The sequence below is a fragment of the Episyrphus balteatus genome, chromosome 3 (assembly GCF_945859705.1).
Source record: "Episyrphus balteatus chromosome 3, idEpiBalt1.1, whole genome shotgun sequence".
Classification (NCBI taxonomy): Eukaryota; Metazoa; Arthropoda; class Insecta; order Diptera; family Syrphidae; genus Episyrphus; species Episyrphus balteatus.
The window spans coordinates 67,613,005-67,634,841 of record NC_079136.1 but is presented as its reverse complement, the minus strand read 5'-3'; the positions used below and the strand labels follow the sequence as shown (position 1 = coordinate 67,634,841).

The following is a 21,837-nucleotide window of genomic DNA, read 5'->3' as shown; positions in this document are numbered from 1 at the left end:
TTGTGATGACAACAATGCTATATAAAGAAGCTATATATAACAAATTTTGTGAAAATCTGTTGAATGGTTTTTAATGAGGCCACAAATTGAGGAATCAATTTGATTAATTTTGTATTTAATTTGTATTATACTTATTTCGAAGAAAAGTGTTAATTTGTCTCAGATGGAACTTTGTTAAACAAGGTAATTGAAATTTAAAAAATTTGTTTTGTGCGTATTTTTTTTTGAAGAGAACTGATTTTATTTACCGAATTTAAGAGTAAACAAGAGTTTGATTGATTTTTTTTGTTTTCTTTAAGAAAAATGTTTGTTTGTTCTACATCATTTGATATTTTTTTCATTTGCTTAAAAAATTTGTTAAAAAATACATTTAGTTGGTTAGGGTGCGTGGGTAAGGCAAGTTAAAAATATTGAAGTTTGCGTTTTTTAGGTACGATTTGTCGATTTTACATAAAGACGAATCTTTGCAGAGCTTCAATTTTGACATAACAGATTGAAAAAAGTTCGATTGTGATACATGCTTGAGATTAATTTGATAATCTGAAACAAAACTTAATTCTCCAAGATAGGTAGAATTTCAGAAAGATTATGGTGAATGAAAAATAAAATTTCATTTTTTGGTAATGCATGATTTTTTCATACTACCCAGAGCATCAACATAACGTTATAGAATAGAGTTACTCATATTGTCTCGTATACGGGGCACAGCGCAGCGGCCCAAGTTATTAGAAGTCGTTGCGATAATCATATTTAGCTTGTGCTCAAAATCCAAAATTAATTTATTTACTAGTTTAGGGAATATTAGGAAATTTAAAGTCGGTCGAAAAACTCGGCTGATTAAGGCAGTCAAAGTTTCTTTATTTTTAAAATCAAAGAAAAATTTTTTTTTATTAAATTTAAAGAGTCTCAAAAATTAGTTCAAAATTAATTTTGATTACAATTATTATCTATTTTTTTTTTTCAATATTGTACAATTTGAAGACTTCCGGAAAGCTGTTTTTGACCCAAATTTTTGACTTTGAACTGAATTGCTTTAAAGTCTGCTGACTAGACTCAACTGAAATTTAATATTTGAATATTTTTAAAACATTATGTATGTAGGTACTTAAAAAATTAGATGTAAGATTTTAAGAGAGATTTTTATTAAAAATCGTCAAAAGTTTTTTATATTTTTTATCCTTAAAGATGCAAAGGAAAAAATAAAAAAAAAATTGAGATTTTCCATTCAGGGGGAATTTTTATCAGTATTACTGTAGAATCTTGGTAGAACTGTCAAATTGGTAGAATTGTCAAATGAGAAAAATTTCAATACTTCAGTTTTTTCTCCCCAGGTGGCATGGTATACGCCCAGTTTTTATTTATAAAAGTATACTAAGTTCTTAGGTTTGGTTGTAAATTTGTATCATCAATCAAATTTTGATTGTGTACTTTTTAGAATTTGGTACACTTTTATATCTCAGTGATTTTTGTACGAAAGTCTGAAATATTCGAACTCGAAAGGATTTCTAAGAACGATTCTCTGAAGAAATGATAAGTTTATTATAATGTTATATTATTATTATTATTATTATTATTATTATTATATACATAGTACTTCGTACATGAATGTACGAACTACTGACACTTTATCAGCGCGGCAACTGAGGCCATTTAGCTGAGACAACACCAGACAATGACAAAGAGAAGGACAGATAGACACAAAGAAAGAACATATAACATAGAACTACGTGGCACAGAGGAGGAGACATAGTTGAAAATTGTCTCATATTATCGCACAGGTGGCTTCAGTTAAGCTGGCGATTTAGAAAAAACTTCTGAGCCGACCGTTGGGCTCGAACCCACGATGTCTGGCTCTGAAGTCATCTACTTATTCCTCTGTGCCATGTATGTTTATTAAAAAAAAAAATTATAAAATATATCAAACCGTTCAAAAGTTATGAATTATGCAACGAAAAATGAAAATCTGAACCACTTAGCGGCGCTGGCGGCGGCGTTGTACTTGAAAATAACTTTCTTTATTTCAAACTCAGTTAAAACATATTTCACATAATATTTACATAAATTCAAAATATTTTATAGGTATGGGCTAAGATTTATTTGGAATAAAATCTATACTACCCTGCGTTACTATTATGAAAACAAACTTTAAGTAACATTAGTTTAATTTAATGAACCTCATTTAGTTGGACTTGTTGTATCTTTTTTAATAAATGTTAGCCATTCGCCAGGGGGAATAAGCAAAACAAATTAATAGCTTTAAGGTCACTGAAAGATTTTCGAGTATTTATTGCGTGGCCACTGAGTTACCGTTACCGCATATGTTCGATAAATAAAGACGATATTTTTAGTAGGTATTGTTATACAGTTTTTATGCTTACAGTTTTGATAATGACAATATTGTTTTTTTTTTTAATTAAGTTCATTTTCAGAATATAATTAGATATTTACAACTGCGTTACTGCTCCACTGCGTTACCATAATGAATAATTGTGTAAAACAATGCTTTTTTTTTTTACAATTTTAACACAATGAAATTAGAAACTGTTTTTAGGTCAGGTACAACTGTGATACAAAGAATGCGTTACTTTTTGTCACCAGTTTTTTTAAAAGCATTTTTAATAATATTTGGGATTCAAATTACTAAAAAAATGTCTCTCTAATTTGAACTAATTTTTTGCACCATTTTTAGAAAATTTGAAGTTTGTAAGTGAAATTTTTTGTAACGCAATGATTTAAACTATTAATAATATTTAATTGAAATTACTGTTTCTGTCATTTAACTTTATGGGAGAATTACGTTTTAAACATGCTTAAACTGTCATATTAGAACGATTATTTTAATTTTATAAATTAAAATGAAATTTGTAGCAAAGTAACGCAATAAAGTAACGCAGTAAAATAACGCAGTTGTAAAGTTGTTCGATTGGCAGAAATTTAAATACTTTAACGAAGAGTAAAAAGTGGTAAAATGGGCAATGGGGAGGGATTTAAAAATGTTATTAACTTTTTTTCGTTAACATCATTAAATTTAAAGTTTGGCGCTAATTTCAGTTTTTAACCTTAGACTTCAGGTTACAATGCAAAGAAAGTCAGGTGAATATTTGTTTGATGTCGAAACTTAATCTGGCTCTACTATAATTTTTTCACTAAATTAACTTTTGTGTTATATTATATTTACACTACCAAGAATTTGGAGATTATTTTCCCTGAAAACATTGTCTTTTCTCTCCGGATATTAATTTCTACTCAAGAAAAAAAAAATCGAATATAATTGTAAACGATTCTCTGAAAAAATTCATTTTATATTCCAATAAATTTCGAGGAAATAATATAATTTCCAAGGAAATTTTATCAACGATAACCCTCAATTTATTACTCTGAATAAGTTTTAAACTTTCACATTTTTAATAATTCAATTGCTGATTTTTTTTTTAAGTGATGAAAAGCTTGTAGCTTAACAGAATTTTGTACGAATATACTAATTTAAATTTAAAAAAAAAAAAATACAAAATCTAATTAACGTGAAAAAAAAACTTACAAAGAACCGTGGTTGATGTGAATTGTGCTAGTGGATTGTTCTCATAATTATCATACAATGCAGACATAGCTTTAAGGCTAGGTACATCCAATAAAATGTTTGACAAAGTGAATATTGCTAGAGGGCCATATTAAGAAAAGAACAATGCTTTAGCTTTTATTTACATTATAATTAAACACAAGATCAGAGCTGTCGAAGTAGTATTTAAGAAAAAAATAGTATTATTTTTTTTTTATTTTGCTGTTCACATTTTCTGAGGTCAACTTGGCAAAAGTTAATATTATAGGCTAAGGATAAGGGAAATTAAGCTAAGACAATAACAGAGTTAGCAGAAGAAGAAAATATCCCGTCCATTAAAAAAAAAAAATAATTAAGTTGACATTATTTCTTTGTTGGTAGTTAGAAAGTTTATGTAAATTTAAAACAATTATGTGAAGAAGTAGAGAGAGAAATAATACATTTAGGTCCATTTTCTTCGATCGGAGTTGAACAAAACTTGAGAATTTTTATATTAAAAATTCTTAAGTTATGTTCAACTCCGAGTGAAGAAAATGGACCTTATTGTACTAGTGTCCCACCCGTGACGATGCAAAAATGTAAAACTTTCATTACAATGCGTTCTAAGGCCCTTATAAAGTATTTTTAAAGGTTTTAACGCCTACTAACAAGTAATACCTCGCTAAATGCATAGGTACTTAAAAAAGGTACTATATATCCAAAAGAATAACTAAAACGACAGCCCTGCTTCAACACCCCAGTTCGTATACCTATCTTATCTCCCTTCACGAGTTAAAAACAAAAAAATAATTTAACAATATTCACTCGTGTATCTTGTTTGAGTTCTGCAGTTCTCTCCACTTTTTTTTTGTGTAATAAGTTACTTGCGGAAGATAAGATAAAGTTCATAAATATTCGTTGTTTTAGTTATCTACATTATTTTGCAATTCGTGGAAAAACTAGATTAAATTTACTTTGAAGCCAAAGTTGTTGCTTTTAGTTATTATTCGAAATTCGTGGGTGAAATTACATTCAGTAATTAGCTGTAATTTTCAACGAACATTAAAAGGAGAAAACGAAAGAGGAGCATTTCCTTTTTAAATATAATTATAATTAATTTTTTTTTTTAATAAGACTTTATTTATATTTTATATTTCATACAAAAATTTTGAAAAAGAAATAAATTTATTTTGTTTGTGTTGGTGTTTTTTTTTTTTTTTTATTTTTTAGTTTTTCGGAAAGAAAAAGTTTGGAAAAGTTAGTGAAAAAAAAATTCTTTTTACAGTTTTAATTTGTGTGTGTTTAATCATTTGTTGATTAAGTTGCACAACAATCAGATTCGAATTCACATTTGAAAAAGAAGTTGAAAAGTATCTTTTTGGTTAAATGAAAAGTTCAATTCAAATGAATTCAATCGGAAATTTCAAGCGAAATTTTGCTTTTCTGCAAATATTTTAATTTCCCAAAATGTGCTTTTGTGTAGTCAATCAATTTTAATTGAGAATGTAGTTCGTTTTCAAGGAACAAAAATTTAATCAAATGACGGCTGAATTTCTCTGGAAATTTTTTTGTACAGACCAATTAATTCCGAAAAGAAAGTAACGAGTGTTGTTTGCAAATTTTTCTTAGAAGTTATTTTTCATTTCAAGTCAAATTAAATTAAATTGATTCAAAATGAATCCTTCGATTAGTGAATAGATCATTTGCATGAATCGTTTTATTAAAAAAATCATAAAAAATTAATACCTTGGATAATGCAAGTTAAGTCAATTTGCATAACTTAATACATTCAATGTAAATTGCTGAAGAGAGATGTTAACCTTAGGAAGTCAGAAATCACATTAAAACAAAAAATTAGAATGAATACGTTTTCGAGATATGATTTTCCAAGTTTTTTGTCGTTGTTTTTTAAGCATAATTTTGTATTCAGGCTATATTTTGGGTTATAAAATGACCAATCACCATAAAAAAAATCCTGAAAGCTGAATAAAAAAGCAAGAAACACTAGATTAACTTTTCTGGGCCACCACAGATGTTTAAATGCAATGAATCAAAAGGATTTTTTAAAGGACATTAAAAAAAAAAGTTTCTTACTTCACGAAAAATTTTCAAATCCTTGAAGTTTTAAATTTTTGTATTTGTAGTCTGATTCCTTGCCAAGATTAAAAGATGCTTTTTTAAAAAATGTATGGATGAGTTTCAAAAATCAAACATTTCGACCATTTTTGTTACTTTTGGAGTTATTGTCTATAACTTGAAAAGTAAGTCGAATTTGAAAATTTTTATTGAGTAACTTTTTGTAGAGAATAAATTTAATATTGATATGGATTCTTTTAAAAAATCCATATCAAAAATATTTAATATTTAAAAAAATTTAAGAACAATTAATTAAAACAAAAATAGAAGAAAAACGACATTTTTGATGAAGCATTTATAGATATTTAACATACGAAGGAGTAAACAAGATACAAAAATTCATGGCTTCTGAAATTGGATGAAATATGAACTTTCAAAGTCTACTGTTGTTTGATTATTTATTTAGGTACCCTTTCATGTGGTCGAATTGGTCATTCATTTCTCAAGATATAGCCCGAATACTAAGTATGTTTTAAAAAAGAAATTTATTAGAAAAGTCATATCTCGAAAACATATCCATAAAAATGCTTTTTAGATATCATTTTTGAAAAATATAACGGCACTTGGTCCAAAAAATTTGTATTTTTTGTAAACTACTTTCACTTAAAGATCAAAAACAAATCAACCCCACCGATTTAATTTGGTGGAAAGCGAAATCAAAACTAGGTACACTGAGAGAAAAAACAACTTAAAATTAACGAAAATCATAGAAAATAGTTTAAAATGGTAAAACATCTTTAAATCAAAATTGTTTCAACTTTGAGAATAAGCATCAATTAAAAAAAAAGAAAAAATTGGCAGCCACTGGGTATCGGTCCAACAACTTCTGGATCACAAGGCGAATGTTTTACCAACGTGCTATCACAATTCTGGAAATTATGGTGATAAAATGCAACAAAAGCTTAAGTCCGAGAAAAATTAAAAATTTTCTTAAGTTGTTTCAATTTTAATTTAAATATGTTTTGTGTTAGTTTTGTCAACTTTAAATCAACGTTCACCATATTATATTTTACGTTGCGTTTTTTCCTTCAGTGTAAGAAAATATTTAATTCTAATAAATATAATTTCATTTTCTAGGTCATTTCACCTAAATAAGGTAAGTTTATTAAAAAGAATTGTGTTTGGGAAACAATCCTAGACAAGAAAGATCTGGCGCTGTTCTATCAAATTTAAGCCGTTTTCGGTCTGTTTCAGAGCTTTATTTTAATGGGAAGAATAAAAAAGAAAAGAAATAAGTGAAATGTAGGATTTCTTGGACCACTGCCAAAAATCTAGCTTCGTCGAATTTTCACAAATTTGAGATTTTTTTAATTGTTTTTTAAAGAAGCAAACAATGAATAAATAAAAAGAAAATTACATTTTTTTCGTCATTTAGAACATGCTATTTTAAAAATAAATTCTAACATAAAATAACATAAAATTTATTCCCAAAGCAAAAGAGTTACCTATGTCTTATAAAATTTTTGTGCAATGAATGAGGGTAAACAAAAACCGTTTTTGGCCTACAAGCTTTACAAAACGTGATAGGTCTCCAATCGCGTACCCATTCAGAACCTTTCAGAATACAAAAACTTAAATAATATGGAAAAATTACCTAATAAAAAAGTGGGATTCTCAAGAATGTTATACCATTTTGAAAAGAGAACTAAACACACCAACTTTTAAGGTAACTTGCCGAAACATCGTAGTGCATTTTTTTTTACACTACGCTACGGTTCATTGAATTAGAGTCATGTAAAAATTTCTAGGGTTATTCAATGTTCCGTAACAAAAGAAAAAAATGAGAAAAGTTAAGATTTGTAGTCACGGCACATGAAAAACCGTCACAGGGTGACCATTTTTTTTTGACTTTTTTCAAAAGCCCATAACTCACAAAATTTATGGCTGCGATTTTTTAAAATTATTTTTCTAATAACTGTCACCACCTACCTTATCTACCGTTTTCGTTTCGACGTTAACTTTTGGGACACCCTGTATACAGAAGTTTAATGTATTTGTCTTATCTTACGCAAATTGCCCCTGTACACTAAGGGAACAAAAAAAAAAACAACTTAAAATCAACGCAATTTGATTTAACAATTTTTCGGAATGACTTTGCATTGAAAACAATAATTTTAAAATCAAAGCATAACGACGTTATTCTAAAGTGGTTTTCACCAGGCTAAAAATTAATGCGAAAAACTACGACTTAGTCTGAAGCCTGACAAAAAAAATATTTAAAACCTTTTTACGTTGTTTCAACTTTAATTTACAGTGTTTTCCTCATTAAATCCATATTATATTTTCAAAAAATCTCAAACTAATAGAACATATAGTTTATGGTCGTGCACATACATGTGCAGAAAATTGGTATTCTTAATTTTTGGAATTTTGACCGAATAACGGGAAAAAACAAGTTTTTTTTGCCGTTTTTAAGCGTTTTTTATTTTTATCTTTTTTTTTCTTCAACAGAAAATAATAGACAGGACTTTGTTTTTTTTATTCAATCAATTTCGTATTCACAATTTTGAGATAATGGTAAAATAAAGTTCTATATTTCAACACGTTCTTTCTTTTGATATAGAGCACAAACAAATTTTATTTAACTTTATTGGGCATGCTGATAAATGATATTATCACCTTTCATTTGATATATCACACATAACGGTACATTTACTACTAGCTACACAATGTTAAAAATTAATTCCCACCAGTGTGGGAAGTACCGTATTCTCAGTTTGAAATTTCGACATGGTTGGATTTAAAAAATTCTCACTTTTTTTGTAGACATGGTAAGAAAATGATTGAAGCGTCATATAAAAGGTGAAATAATAAGCTTTCAGATGATATAAAATTTATTTTAGTTTGCCATTTAAAAAAATTGACTTTAAGGTAGGTAATTGAAAAAAAGAAGATTGATTTTCTTGCTTTTTTTGTTGAAAATTGATTGAGTTCAAAATATTCTAGCTCTTTTTATAGAAGTCACGCAGACATTTTTGATAAGATTATTTTGAGCTGAAACAATAGGCTTTCATATGGTATAAAATTTATATTTATTAAATTATTTATATACCTTTTACGCATTGTAAAAATTTAATCATGGCTTTATTCTTTAGAAAAAATATTACTCTTTTTAATGGCGTAATTTTAAAAAATTGATGTAATGAGAAAAGATTTTTCTTGATAGGATTCAAAAAGTTATTCCGTTTTTCTACAAAACATACAAATATAAAAATGTAGGGTCTTAATTTTTAGCTTATGTACTTTACTATAAGATTTATTATCTTAAAATTTTTTATTAACAAGAAAGTTGACACATAAATAATTTTTAGATAACTTTTTTTTTAATAAAAGCACACAACCTGTTATCACGTAAAATCATGGTCCGTAAACCGGGCTTACAACCACTCCACTAGCTGACTGGTTGATTGAAAAATTCAATATTTTTATCTGATTGTTTATGAGCGTAATATCTTTATTCGCCAGACAGTTAATTGACTGTTTATTAGAAAATTGAAAAATCTGTTATTACTTATGTAAATAATTTTAAAAACTGGCTACATAAAATTAAATTTCAAACAATTTTTAAAAATTAATAATAAAATAATAAATACATAATACAAAATTTAAAAAAAAAAATTATTTTACTGGCTCCAATTTTTATTTGTTTTTCGTTTTAGAAAAATCAGCCTCAATTTAGGACACTGTTGTATTTTTCATTATTTTTTGCCTGATAAAATTAAAATGTAAAAAAAAAAAACATATAAGGACAATACAAAATAAAAACTCAAAACCCATTAAAATCGTTCTTAGATTTATTAACAACAAAAAAAAACATTAAACTGGCTGAAACCATACCTTAAACTAATATTATTTGTGCGTGTTTGTGTCTTTAACCGTATATTATCATTTAAAAAATAAGTAAAATGTCCTTCAAAACTGTATTCCTTTTTATGAAGTGTTCATTATGCTTGTGTGTGTGTGTGAAAAAAAAATGAAGACCTTTTCTCTATTATGCAAAAATGGAGTCAAGTAACTTTTGTGTGAGATAAGACCAGAACTAAATCAATCAAAAAAGAGAGAGGGAGAGTGCGATAAAGAGAGACACAAAAAAAAAGTAACGGCAAAGGGAATTTATCATCATCCTGAACTAAAGACAGATTACTACATTGTAAAAGAATTTCCAATTATATTGCTTTTGCTTCGACGAAAAAAATGGAAGTCGATTCAAATTTCAGACAGTTGTCTCCTTTCCAACACCAGGGGACGTTGGCGGTGTAGCTGGTGGCGATGGATTCAATGACATCATAAAGTCCAGTTGAGGCTGTGACAGGGAACGAATTTTTATCGGAATTAAAGGCGAGCTTCCCATGGCGCATTTTTTTACAACAAATTTCTTTGGTGGCAATGGTGGTGGCGTAGTGGGGGCTGCAGACTGGTTAAAATATGCTACGGATTGAACACTATTGCTGCGACTGCCAAAGTTCATGCTATCAAAGATGGCCGCCGAATTACTATAAATGGCTTCTTCCTCAATGGTCGAATAGATTTCCTCGGCAGTTTCATAATAAGAGTTGACATCATTATGCGATGATGGTTGAGGTTGGGATTGGGTTGGTGGGGATGGTAACGGTTTCGACAGGTTAAAGTTAGTATTTTCAAAGGAAAGGCTTGTTGGTGGAGATGGAAGAGGTGGAGACGACGAAGGAGGTGGAGGAGCTGGATGCATTGGTGCAGATAAATATTCACTACTTTGAATATTCAAGACGGATGATGATGATGGTTGTGATGATGTAGATGACGGTGGTAAGAATGGTGTTTGTGGTGGAAGCGGTGGTGGTAACTGGTTCGGTCGTACTACCACAGCATTACCATTTTCTGTCGTAGGACTCACCATCGTCGTTGCACTACTGTCACTCACCATTAAACGTCCTGGTGTTAGCTGGTAGTGATGATGGTGATGTTGATGTTGTTGCTGTTGTTGTTGGTGGTGTTGCACCTGGTGGAACGGTAAAGAGGATGCACCACCACCACCACCACTACCAGAAGTTCCGACGACAATAGGAGACATTGAAATCGGTCCCAAGCTGGTTGAGGACGATGAAAAACTCGTCATAGTCGTTGGATAGCCTCCTAAATGTTGTTGTTGGAAATAAGGTGATTGGGGTGTTGGTGTAGTTGTGGTGGTATTGGTGGGTGATGGTTGGACATTGTAATAATGCGATGTGTGTTGAGGTATGGGCAAACTGTTGTACTGCACAGGAAGGATTTGTGGTGTGGGGAATATTTGTGTGGATGTTAGTAAAATAGGTCCATGATGAGACTGTTGTTGATGATGATGATGAGGATGAAAGGATGATGTTTGCTGATGTTGCTGCTGTTGTGACGACGAAATGGACGACAGTTGAAAGTTGTTTTCAGTTTGATACAATAAGGATTGATTAGTGTAATTGGAAATTGTCGTATCGGATGATACATTAGAAGGGTCGGAATCATAATCTAGAAACGGATTTACCGGATGTTTTCTGGTTAAGGCGTTACTCCTCCGAGTTGTTGTTGATGATGACGCTTCAGAAGCTGTGGCTGATGATGATGATGCAAGGGATTTGCGAAGCTCATTCTCCTGCAACAATATCGTCCTATGTACTTCCTCTGTGACGAGAATGCTATCGGGTGAATTTTCATGGACAAAGTCCTTTGGTCGTTTAGCTGTGGCTGGAGAAGGTGGTGGTAATTGGGGCTTCTGTGTTGGCGATGGACTTTGTGGAGGAGGAAGTGGCGGTAAGACCTCTAAGTACTGTGGATTCAAATCGAATTGTTTCGGAAGAGTGTCGTAATTCACTGGTGGCGGTGGAGGACTTTCTTTCGGCCGAGCTGTTTTGCCGATTTTTGGGGGGAATCTTGGAGTTTTCACAACCTCATGGATAGTATTAGTTTTGGCATTGTGTTCAAATACGGCAAAATCACCGTGACCAACGTCGGCGTTTTGGAATGTTTCAAGGGCTTCATTTCGCCGCAAGTCGGCGTGTTTAATTTTTGGCTTTGGAGGTGGAAGGGGTTTTGTAGATGGTTTTTGGGATAAGTTATCAGTTGATTTGGAATGCGAATGACTGGTTGTTATTGAGGAGGTTTCCGAGAGCAGATCATCGTTGGATTTTGATAGTGAACGATCTTTTCTACCCAAAACGAAATTTACACGGGAACTCTTTTTTTGTGAATATATCTTGGCCATTTGTTCATATTCGTCAGGTTGACTTTTTGCTAGGAATGCTTCACGGAATGGATTGTCACGTTCGATTTCTTCGAATGTGGATGAAGACGGCGTTCGACGGCCGCCGCTTGGAATGTCATAGTCAAAATTGTTTCCTTCTTGTCTGATTTCTGCTAATACGGGTGATTCGATTTCTTTAATTCGAGCGACCGTAGGCACTATTGGTGGCAGTTTTTCAGGTTTGTACTTTTCCAGGGTGGAATTGTTCGATGATGACGGACTGGATGAACGCAGAATTCCTTTCCTTGGACGTCGACGGTAATTGTATTCTTGTTCAGAGTCATATTGACGTATGGGTATTCCTGGGGTATCGGGTGTTCGTGGTCTTTCATAGTCTGATTTGGACCGTTCGTCGGCACTAAGGTCGAAACTTACAGATTTGCGATGGCTGTAGTCAGGTGTGCTGCGACCGGAATCATACTTTCGATGGTATTGGTCCTCTGAGTCTGATTCGAAGGGATGACGTTGAGAGGCTGTTTCGTCATCGTCATCTTCATCATCGTCATCATCATCTTCACCAACGTCTTCGATAAAGACTTTTTCGACTGGCAACTCTTTTGGTCTTTCTACTCCAATACTTTGGTTATGAACCATTTTTTTGTATTCAAACCGGGGATCAGTAGGTGTTGGTGGTTGATCTTTTTGGCGAACAATTGTTGGAGTTGGTGATTTTGGTGTTGATGATGATGATAGTGGAGTTTTCTCTTTTATTTGCTTGTGAATTGTCTAAAGTTTTGTTTAAATTTTTTTTTGATCATTTAGTATTTTTTGTTTGATTTTGTTTGATTTGATTTTTTGGTAAATTTAAAAAGAGAGAGAAAAATATAAATTTATTATTTAGTTAAAATTTTATTTAAAATAATTTTTTGATTTTTTTATAATTTCGTCGATGACAATGTTGTTTATTTTTTTATTAAACAAAACTATAAAAAGCACACTGATACTAGAATACGAGTATAATAATTTGCTAGCATTTTGTGATTTTTTTTTAATGTGGAGACTGTTTTTTTGTATGAGTATTTCGGTGCTGGAGATGAGATGACGTCACATTTTGAGTTTTAATTTATTTTAGACGAATATTATAATATTTTTCTTCCAATTGATTTTTTTAAATTTTGTTTTATTGACAAGTTTTTTGTGAAGTTTTTGATTATTTATGGTTTTTTTTTTTTGTTTTTAAGTGAAATTTAAGTGTAGACAACACAAACATTAAAAAATAGTAAGAAACATGGAACTTATTTGAAAAAAGGAAACTATAAGCTATTTATGATCGATGTAGCGACAAGAATTTACTATGAAATGCGACAATTATTGACTAAATGAGTATCTATTTGTTATTTAACTAAACTATCTTTTTATTTTATTAACTTAAGTGTTAAATAAGTAAGTGACCTGAAACTATTTATGATACTAATTTGTTGTTTTTTTTGTGGGTATTAGTTTTTTGTAAGTTAAGAAATAAAAAGTGATGTTTTTTTAAATAAGAAATTATATTTTCGGATTATAATGCATTTATACTTTTTTATAGAAATTTTATTAGAAAATATGCTGTTAAATAACTCTGTGTGTTAAGAATTTAATCTGAGCGTGTGACTGTTATAGCCTGTTTTCATAATTAATGAAATTATAGGTATACATAAATTATCTCATTTAGGCTGTAGTGAAAACATATTATACGATTGTTGAAAACAAACCTTGGCTTTGATATTTCCAATACTTAAAAAGAAACTAAGAGCCTAGAGTAGACTTGTAGAAAAAAGACGAATAGGAAGAGGAGGGCTCATACCACTTCTTTCGCGAATGCCCCAGTTTAGCAAAAAGCAGGAAAACAACTCTTGGAGATTACTTCTTCGATTAGCTGGATAAAGTCTCGTCCAAATTTCAGGATGGTTCAGGGAGACACCCTAACCTTATTCCCAATAAATTCTTCCCTTACCCATCCAGATCCTTAACAACCTAACCTAACCTAAAAAGACGCAGAGTGCCCCACGAATAGGGCTTTGCACGACCATGAAACTAGCGACTGAGGGATAGATCTAAGTTTCTCAGGCCCGCCCTTATTGCCTTATTATCTATCGCTAAACGACTTTTGTCGATAGTGAACGCTATTTTTTGTTTCATCGTTCGATCTCTTTTGTTAAATTTTTGGTATCGACTTAAATCAAGTTCATAACTCACAATAGCAAATTACTTTGTCGAAGCAGATACAAAATACCAAAACAGATAGTTATTAATTCGATCGACTTTATTGCATCGAAAGATGAACGATATTCGCAATAAGGGCCTTAGGCAGGGCTGCCTTCATAGATTTTGAGAAATTTAATGACGGTTTTAAGAAAAAAAAGGCCTCATTCAAAAACGTTTCAAAATAAAACAAAATACACAACAGAGTATCAAAAAATTGATCATTTGGTTTAAATTGCTAGAAATTATAAACTTGGTTTAAAAGTTAAAAATTCATAAATTGTTATAACATTGTAAAAAATTTTTTTGTAACTTATACCTCATTTAAAAGATACACGGTGTAACCATTAAAAAAATACGCGGGCGGAGACCTATCACGTTTTGTAGAGCTAGTCGCACTGATTACGAAACGGTATTTAAAAAGTCCTTAACACCCCCAAAATCTGGAGTTAGGGGCAAAAAAACGGTTTTTTTGACCGTCACCCATTGAAAAAAATCTAGCTTCGTCAAATTTTTACCCATTTTCGATTTTTTTATCCTGGCGCCCAAGTTATCCTACTACGTGCCAAAACAACATTTTTGTTCTATACCTAAAAGTTCGAATTTCTGTATCTGGGTTGAAATCGAAAATTTTTTTTCTAAGCCAATTTTAAACTGATTTTCATAAAAAATACCTCGTTTGATTTGGAAATACATAAATATTATTTTAGAATATATTTTTAAAACAGCATGGTGTTGTGAAAATATATACTTTAATTTGATGTCGAAGTTGGGTAAATGACGAAATGTAATTTTTGAACTTTGACAGCTTATAAATTTTAGGTGGTTTAACCGAGTTACATGTTTTATATATTGTTGAAAAGGTATATTTATATCCTATTAGAAACGGTGCAAAAATCGAAAATGGGTAAAAATTTGACGAAGCTAGATTTTTTTCAATGGGTGAAAGTCAAACAAATTGTTTTTGCCCCCAACTCCAGATTTTGGGGGTGTTAAGGACTTTTTAAATACCGTTTCGTAATCAGTGCGACTAGCTCTACAAAACGTGATAGGTCTCCGCCCGCGTATATTTTAAAACCTCATTATTGTAACACCGTGAATTAAAAAAAAAATTAATGCTTATTTTAAGAATGACTTAAACAACTCTTAAAAATTATTTAAAAATTATTTGAGCTCCAAGCAAATTTTGCTATTATATTTCTTGGGTGTAAAATTTCTTAAAAGTTTAAGAACAAAAAATACACTACCGATTTATTTTGATTATATTTTAGTCCCAAAAGTGAAGAAAAAACTTTGTGGAAAAAAATAAAAATTACCGACTTTGAACAGGTGAATTTGGGAATTTCTGCTTATTTTGCAGAGTTTGACAACAAAATTTTGTTCACGGAGTTTATACACTTTTGCACTAATATGATAAAGGTATTAGGCTTAAGAGAAAAAATTCCATTATTTGTCGTTGATAGCGTAAACCTATTTTGTTGACCGTCAGTGTATGTACCTCATTATTGATAAATACCTCATTGAGGTAAAAAAAAAGACTATAATATAAAAAGAGGTATTTTTCGACAATCAAAAAAGTGGAGGGAAAGTTAAAAAAGCAGAAAAACTCTTATAGAGTTTCGCGAAGGTAGCCCTTCTCTCAGGCAGAATTTAATTTGGTTATAATTTTTTGGCCACTCATCCGATTAAAGTGTGGCCCAAAACTTTAGGAGTGTGAGTATACATTATACAATCTAGTTTTCAGAGTTGAAACTGATTTTTTTTTTTGTAAAAAGGGGTGTGAGCTTTTTCCACCGATATCTTGGAAATCATAAATTTAACAAAAACAAACAAAATTAGTACTATTTTTATAGACAATTTATTTCTCGTCAATTTTGAGTGAGATACTTTTTCCTCTAAAATTTAAAATAGGAATGTTTCCCTGGAAAGATTTTTTAGAGAAAAATTTACGTTTTTTTTTTTTTGTAGACAACTTTTTGGTATATTTAATAAAAGCATTTTAACATGTTATGATATAAAAACAGTGTGTACAAGATTTCATCGAGATCATAATTTTGTCAGATATGCCAAATTTTGACCGATTCTGGAAAATACTGAGATACGTTTTCCCAAGGAAAAAAAGAATAAATAAATAATGGTTGACAAATATAGTCACAAGCTTGAGTTTGGTTGTATTGCTTTTAGTAGTATTAGCTTAGCCATACTCAAGAGGTTTTGACTCTGTTTTTTTTTTTTTTGTTGGAATTGTTTAAAAAATACAATTTCAAATGAGTTACCAAATATCAAAATCCCCCTTCATTTATTGAATTCAAACAATATTATTGAATGTCAAAGATTATCAGACAGAACATCATAAGCTAATGTTACGCATTTGATTAAACCAAAAAAAGTTGCAAACTGCATTCATTATTTTAATCATCACGTTCTGCTAATTAACCACAAAATCTCAATCCATAAACCTTGATGATTGCTTAAAGCTTTAAAAAAATCAAAAGTAGTAAGTTGAAACCATATAATTATGCCCATACAATTATTATATCTTTCCATTTCCCTCGCAACAATAACAAAAAAAAAAAAAAAAAACAATCTACTTATTGAAGTCGTATATTTAACATCAATATTAAAAAAAAAAAAACAAATGAACAACGTAATAAACCGCAAGTCATTAAGGACAAACGACAATTTATTATTACAACAACTCCCCAACACAATTTTGTATGTATCATGATGAAATTAAAACGAAAAAAATAAAAACAAAAAAAAAATCATTTAAATTTACAGAATAAATTTCATAAATGAGAGAGGACGAAAAAACGCAGAATACAAAAAAAAAAAAAAAAAAAAAACAGATTTAATGAGCCACAACCATCACCATCGAGATGAGTAAGTACCTCTTGCTATGAAGGTACTCGTAATATTTTCTCAAAATGTATACTCCCATTAAAATATTGTAGACACAAAAAAATAAAATAAAAAAATAACAGATTTCATGTAAAAATATAAAAAATAAAAAAAAAGCAAAGAAATTTTAAATCAACACTGAAACAAAACAGATCTTTTGTTTTCTGTTTTTTTGCCCGAAAAACAGCAAAAAAAAAAAATACCTTCTGTAAACGAACAACGTATACGCAAATGGCAGAAATAAGATTTACAATCGCCTTTTTTTTTTTTTTGAAAGAACGAACAATAAGCCACAACAATATCTACCAGCAACAACCATTCAAAATGTTAACACACATACAACTCGGGAAAGGACGAGAGAGGACGAGACAGGACTTTAATGTTTCATGTTTTTGCTTCTTTTTTTTTTGTTGTGTGATTCAAAAATTTTATTCAGTTATGTTTATTTATACTCAACTTCCCTCCCTTCCCCTCAAACAGGGATGTCCTTAGAAAACGAAGAATTTTGATATCCTTTTTTTGAGCTTCAGAAACATAGGCTAAATTTCATCTACTCTCCACAACCAAGAGTAATGTCCTATTTTTTGTTTTAATTTTTTTCTTAACTTTTTTTTTCAAAATGATGTATAATATGACATCTCTGACAGCCATTAAAAACCAATTTACTATAAATTGCGTATGCGTTGGCAACAGTGTCTGCCAGGGATGGCGACGAAGTGGAATGGGAATAATGGCAGCAAAGGCATGGCCAGGCCAGACCATCGATTTCGAAGCGGTGACATTTGAATATAGTAAAATGATATCCTGTCTGTCCGTTCAGAGAACCAGAAAACCATGGTAAAACAGACGGGAGAGGGGAAGAGTGAGAGAAAAATATGGAAAATGGAGCTTTACAGAGCAATTTAATAAATTAAATTAATTGCTCGCTGATTTGGTAACGTTTGCTCTGAAATTAATTTGATTGCTTCTTCAATGTTTTTTTTTTTTTTTTTTTGTGGCAGTTCGGTATGTTTTTATTACGTCAGTCGTAGTCGTCCTTGTCGGTTAGTCTATCTCTCTGTTTGGTACAGAGACTCGTCCTGGGCCACCCTTAGTTTTAGTTAAGATTGAAAATTCTTAAGAAATTACTGTTTGGGAATCTTCTGGGAATTTGCTTGATATTTGTTTGCTCTTTTTTTTTTTTGTTTTTACTTGTTGGCGTTTTTATTTGATTTTTTATACTTTAATGCTCTTTTTATCCAGAAATTCAGAAAAAGAATAAAAGAAGAGTGTACACTTGTGTGTTTTCTTGGTGTTTATTTAATTTTGTATGTAAAAGTTATTCAAATATAAATATAAATGGACAAGAGAAAATATAAAGGAAGTTATTTTTCATATATTATATAAATGAACAAGGATAAAGGAGAATTTTTGGTTTTAAACTTAGAAGATTAGGTACCTGAGGCTTTGAGAAGTAGATATCAAAAGGTTAACAAATAAATTGGTTTCAAGTATTTTTAGCACTTCTTTTATTACCTTAGTGTTGTTTAAAGGATACCTCTATCCTTATCTATTTCACATTGGTTTTGCAAAGTGTTTAAGTTTATTTTAAAGTAATTTTAAGAGAATTCTATGAATTTAAGAATTTCATAAATGAAAACAGAGTATTTTAATTGAAAGATTTCGTATGAAAAGAAGAAAGTTTTAACTGTGGTCATAAGAATTATTCAAAGTTTTAAGTTATATTTTGTGGAAATTCTTGATAATCATTTTACTCAGGTTTAAAGATAAATAATAATAATAATATGTATTCATTTTGAATAAATATAACTCAATTAACTAAATTAAGTTTCATTGAAAGTTAAAAAATAGAATAAATATTCCTGCAATATTTTAAATTTTAGGAAAAGAGTAACATTTTTCAGAAAACCCCATCAACAAGGCGACGCACAGTGTGACAATTCGCTCATCTAGTGGAATTAAATTAATACCGCTCACAGATTATAACTTTTCGAGGATTTTTGTTGTTGTTGAATTTATATCAAATATATTATGCTAAATGAAATTTAGCAACAATTTTGTTAATAGTTTTTCATATTTTTAACTAAAAGAGGTCATTTTTGGGCAAAAGTTCGATAACTCAGAAGGTGAAAAATTGTAACGTATTCTTGTAGAGGATTTTAATACAAGCATTTTTTACTACCAGAGAGGGGGGTCTCAATCCCCCCCCGTTTAATAGGGAGGGGCAATTTACAAAAAAATTACTTAAAATAAAGAAAAAAATATTTAAAAACGACGGCAACACTCACAGTTATGAATGATACCTTTTTCAAAAGCTACTGAATTCTTATTTTTAAATCAAGTTATTATAATATAAAGTTTTTGAAATAATCGATTTCAAAGTCAAAATTTGGGGAAAAAAAAGTTTAAAAAAACACATAGAATACTATTTTTTTTAAAATACAAAATTGATTGATAAATCCAACTCAATTGATTCTTTTTCAATCACTAAAAAACATACACTCCGTTTCAACTGAATAAGCACACAAATTTTCAAAGGTATTTTGTCCATTTTTTCCTAAGATTAAGCTTTCATGTAACATTTGATGATGTTTATCGTTAGCTTGTGATGTTGAGAAACCAAATCAGAAAGAATAATTCTCAAAGTGCCGCTATTTTTTTTCGTGTTCTCTTACAAAGCGTCCCATATGGAAAAATGCAGTTTTTTTTTGCGTCAACTGAATAGACACACGGTCTTTAAAGGTCAATATCTTCGTTATTTGTGAGAGTTTTGAGGTGATTGGCATACCAAATGAAAGGTTGAAATGTTCTTATTGAGATTTTGTTATTTAATTAAAATTAAAAAAAAAAGTAGTAGATTAAAAGCTTTGAATACTGTCGACAGATCTAAAATTAATTTGTTAACGGAACAAGTACTGACCGGGTCTGCTATAGCTACCAAAATTGATCGGAGTTTTAGTGTGTTGCCTATTCGTACCTCAAAAATAAAAGTTCGTACAGGAAAAATATGAATTAAGGTAAAAAACGGCAAAAATAGCAGTTAATCGACGAGAAATTTTGAGATCTGCCTCCAATTCATTTGACTCTGGGGCAAAAATCAAACAAAAAGCTGGTGTTTCTGCAATTGTTTCAACACTCCGCAGAGTAATTAACAGCACGGATCATTTTAACCCATTAAAAGTCCAAAAGAAACCAACTTTAAACAAGCAACAAAAAGGTATTCGTTTAGAATTTTCTAGACTCCATATGAGCTGGAAAAATGAGTGACGCAAAGTGGTTTTTTTTCATTTGAAAAAGGTCAATTTTGATGGCCCCGATGACTTCAATTATGAATCCATCAAAATTGACCTTTTTCAAATGAAAAAAACCACTTTGCGTCACTCATTTTTCCAGCTCATATGGAGTCTAGAAAATTCTAAACGAATACCTTTTTGTTGCTTGTTTAAAGTTGGTTTCTTTTGGACTTTTAATGGGTTAAAATGATCCTTGCTGTTAATTACTCTGCGGAGTGTTGAAACAATTGCAGAAACACCAGCTTTTTGTTTGATTTTTGCCCCAGAGTCAAATGAATTGGAGGCAGATCTCAAAATTTCTCGTCGATTAACTGCTATTTTTGCCGTTTTTTACCTTAATTCATATTTTTCCTGTACGAACTTTTATTTTTGAGGTACGAATAGGCAACACACTAAAACTCCGATCAATTTTGGTAGCTATAGCAGACCCGGTCAGTACTTGTTCCGTTAACAAATTAATTTTAGATCTGTCGACAGTATTCAAAGCTTTTAATCTACTACTTTTTTTTTTAATTTTAATTAAATAACAAAATCTCAATAAGAACATTTCAACCTTTCATTTGGTATGCCAATCACCTCAAAACTCTCACAAATAACGAAGATATTGACCTTTAAAGACCGTGTGTCTATTCAGTTGACGCAAAAAAAAACTGCATTTTTCCATATGGGACGCTTTGTAAGAGAACACGAAAAAAAATAGCGGCACTTTGAGAATTATTCTTTCTGATTTGGTTTCTCAACATCACAAGCTAACGATAAACATCATCAAATGTTACATGAAAGCTTATTCTTAGGAAAAAATGGACAAAATACCTTTGAAAATTTGTGTGCTTATTCAGTTGAAACGGAGTGTCCTATGCCTTCTAGTTTTTGAGAAAATTGAAACATAAGGAAACAACTTTTTTATCAGATTTTTATTTTTTGGGTATTTTCGATAACTTTGGCATTAACAGTGCCACTAACAAAAAAGGTCTTTGAAAATTAACACATAGAGTAAGTTGGAAGCTTTAGGTGCCTGAGGAACAAAAATTAGATACTCCTGTAAGTATTAAGTTAGCACTGGTGGTGCAGGGAATTTAATTTTAGATTAAGACACCCAAACATCAAGAATTTGCGTCTTAAAATTTCGAAAATTATTTTAAGAAAACAAGAATAAAGACCATTTAATACACCTGTTAATGGAAAAAAAACCACACAAAAAACGTTTCAAACATTACAATCCTTATAATTTTGATTTTGATTCTTTCCATAGTAGTTATTTTTCTGGAAGGCTAGTTCGAAAATGAAAAAAAAAATGTATGGGTGTCGCAGCTATGCGCAGCCACTTTAAATGCAAAAGGAAAGCCAATATATCAAGCTTTAAAATTAATATGGATTATCAATGGAATAATGCGGAATAATTTTAAATTATCTCCATTTAGTGTAAAAATTAACCCAAAAACACGATTTTGCAACTTTTAAATTTTTGATTAAAATTTTTTTTAGATAAAAATACGAATATTGTTTTAAAAAATGTTTATAAACTAGTGGAAAAATTA

The 21,837-nt window shown here is 30.3% G+C and overlaps 1 protein-coding gene across 18 annotated transcripts in view; it reads right to left on the bottom strand.

The window, feature by feature from the left end:
• Positions 1–21,837, bottom strand: part of LOC129913044 (protein lap4) — a 335,223-nt gene that overhangs the window by 77,421 nt on the left and 235,965 nt on the right. For 16 of the 18 annotated variants that reach the window (XM_055991409.1, XM_055991410.1, XM_055991416.1 and 13 more), the window contains 2 exons: positions 11,166–12,647; positions 10,572–11,027 (listed from right to left, as the gene is read on the bottom strand). The exons of 1 other annotated variant lie outside the window; for it this stretch is intronic. In XM_055991409.1, the coding sequence (XP_055847384.1) occupies positions 10,572–11,027; positions 11,166–12,647 (1,938 nt within the window). The remainder of the gene's footprint in view (positions 1–10,571; positions 11,028–11,165; positions 12,648–21,837) is intronic. One more of the 18 variants, XM_055991420.1, reaches the window with a different exon arrangement.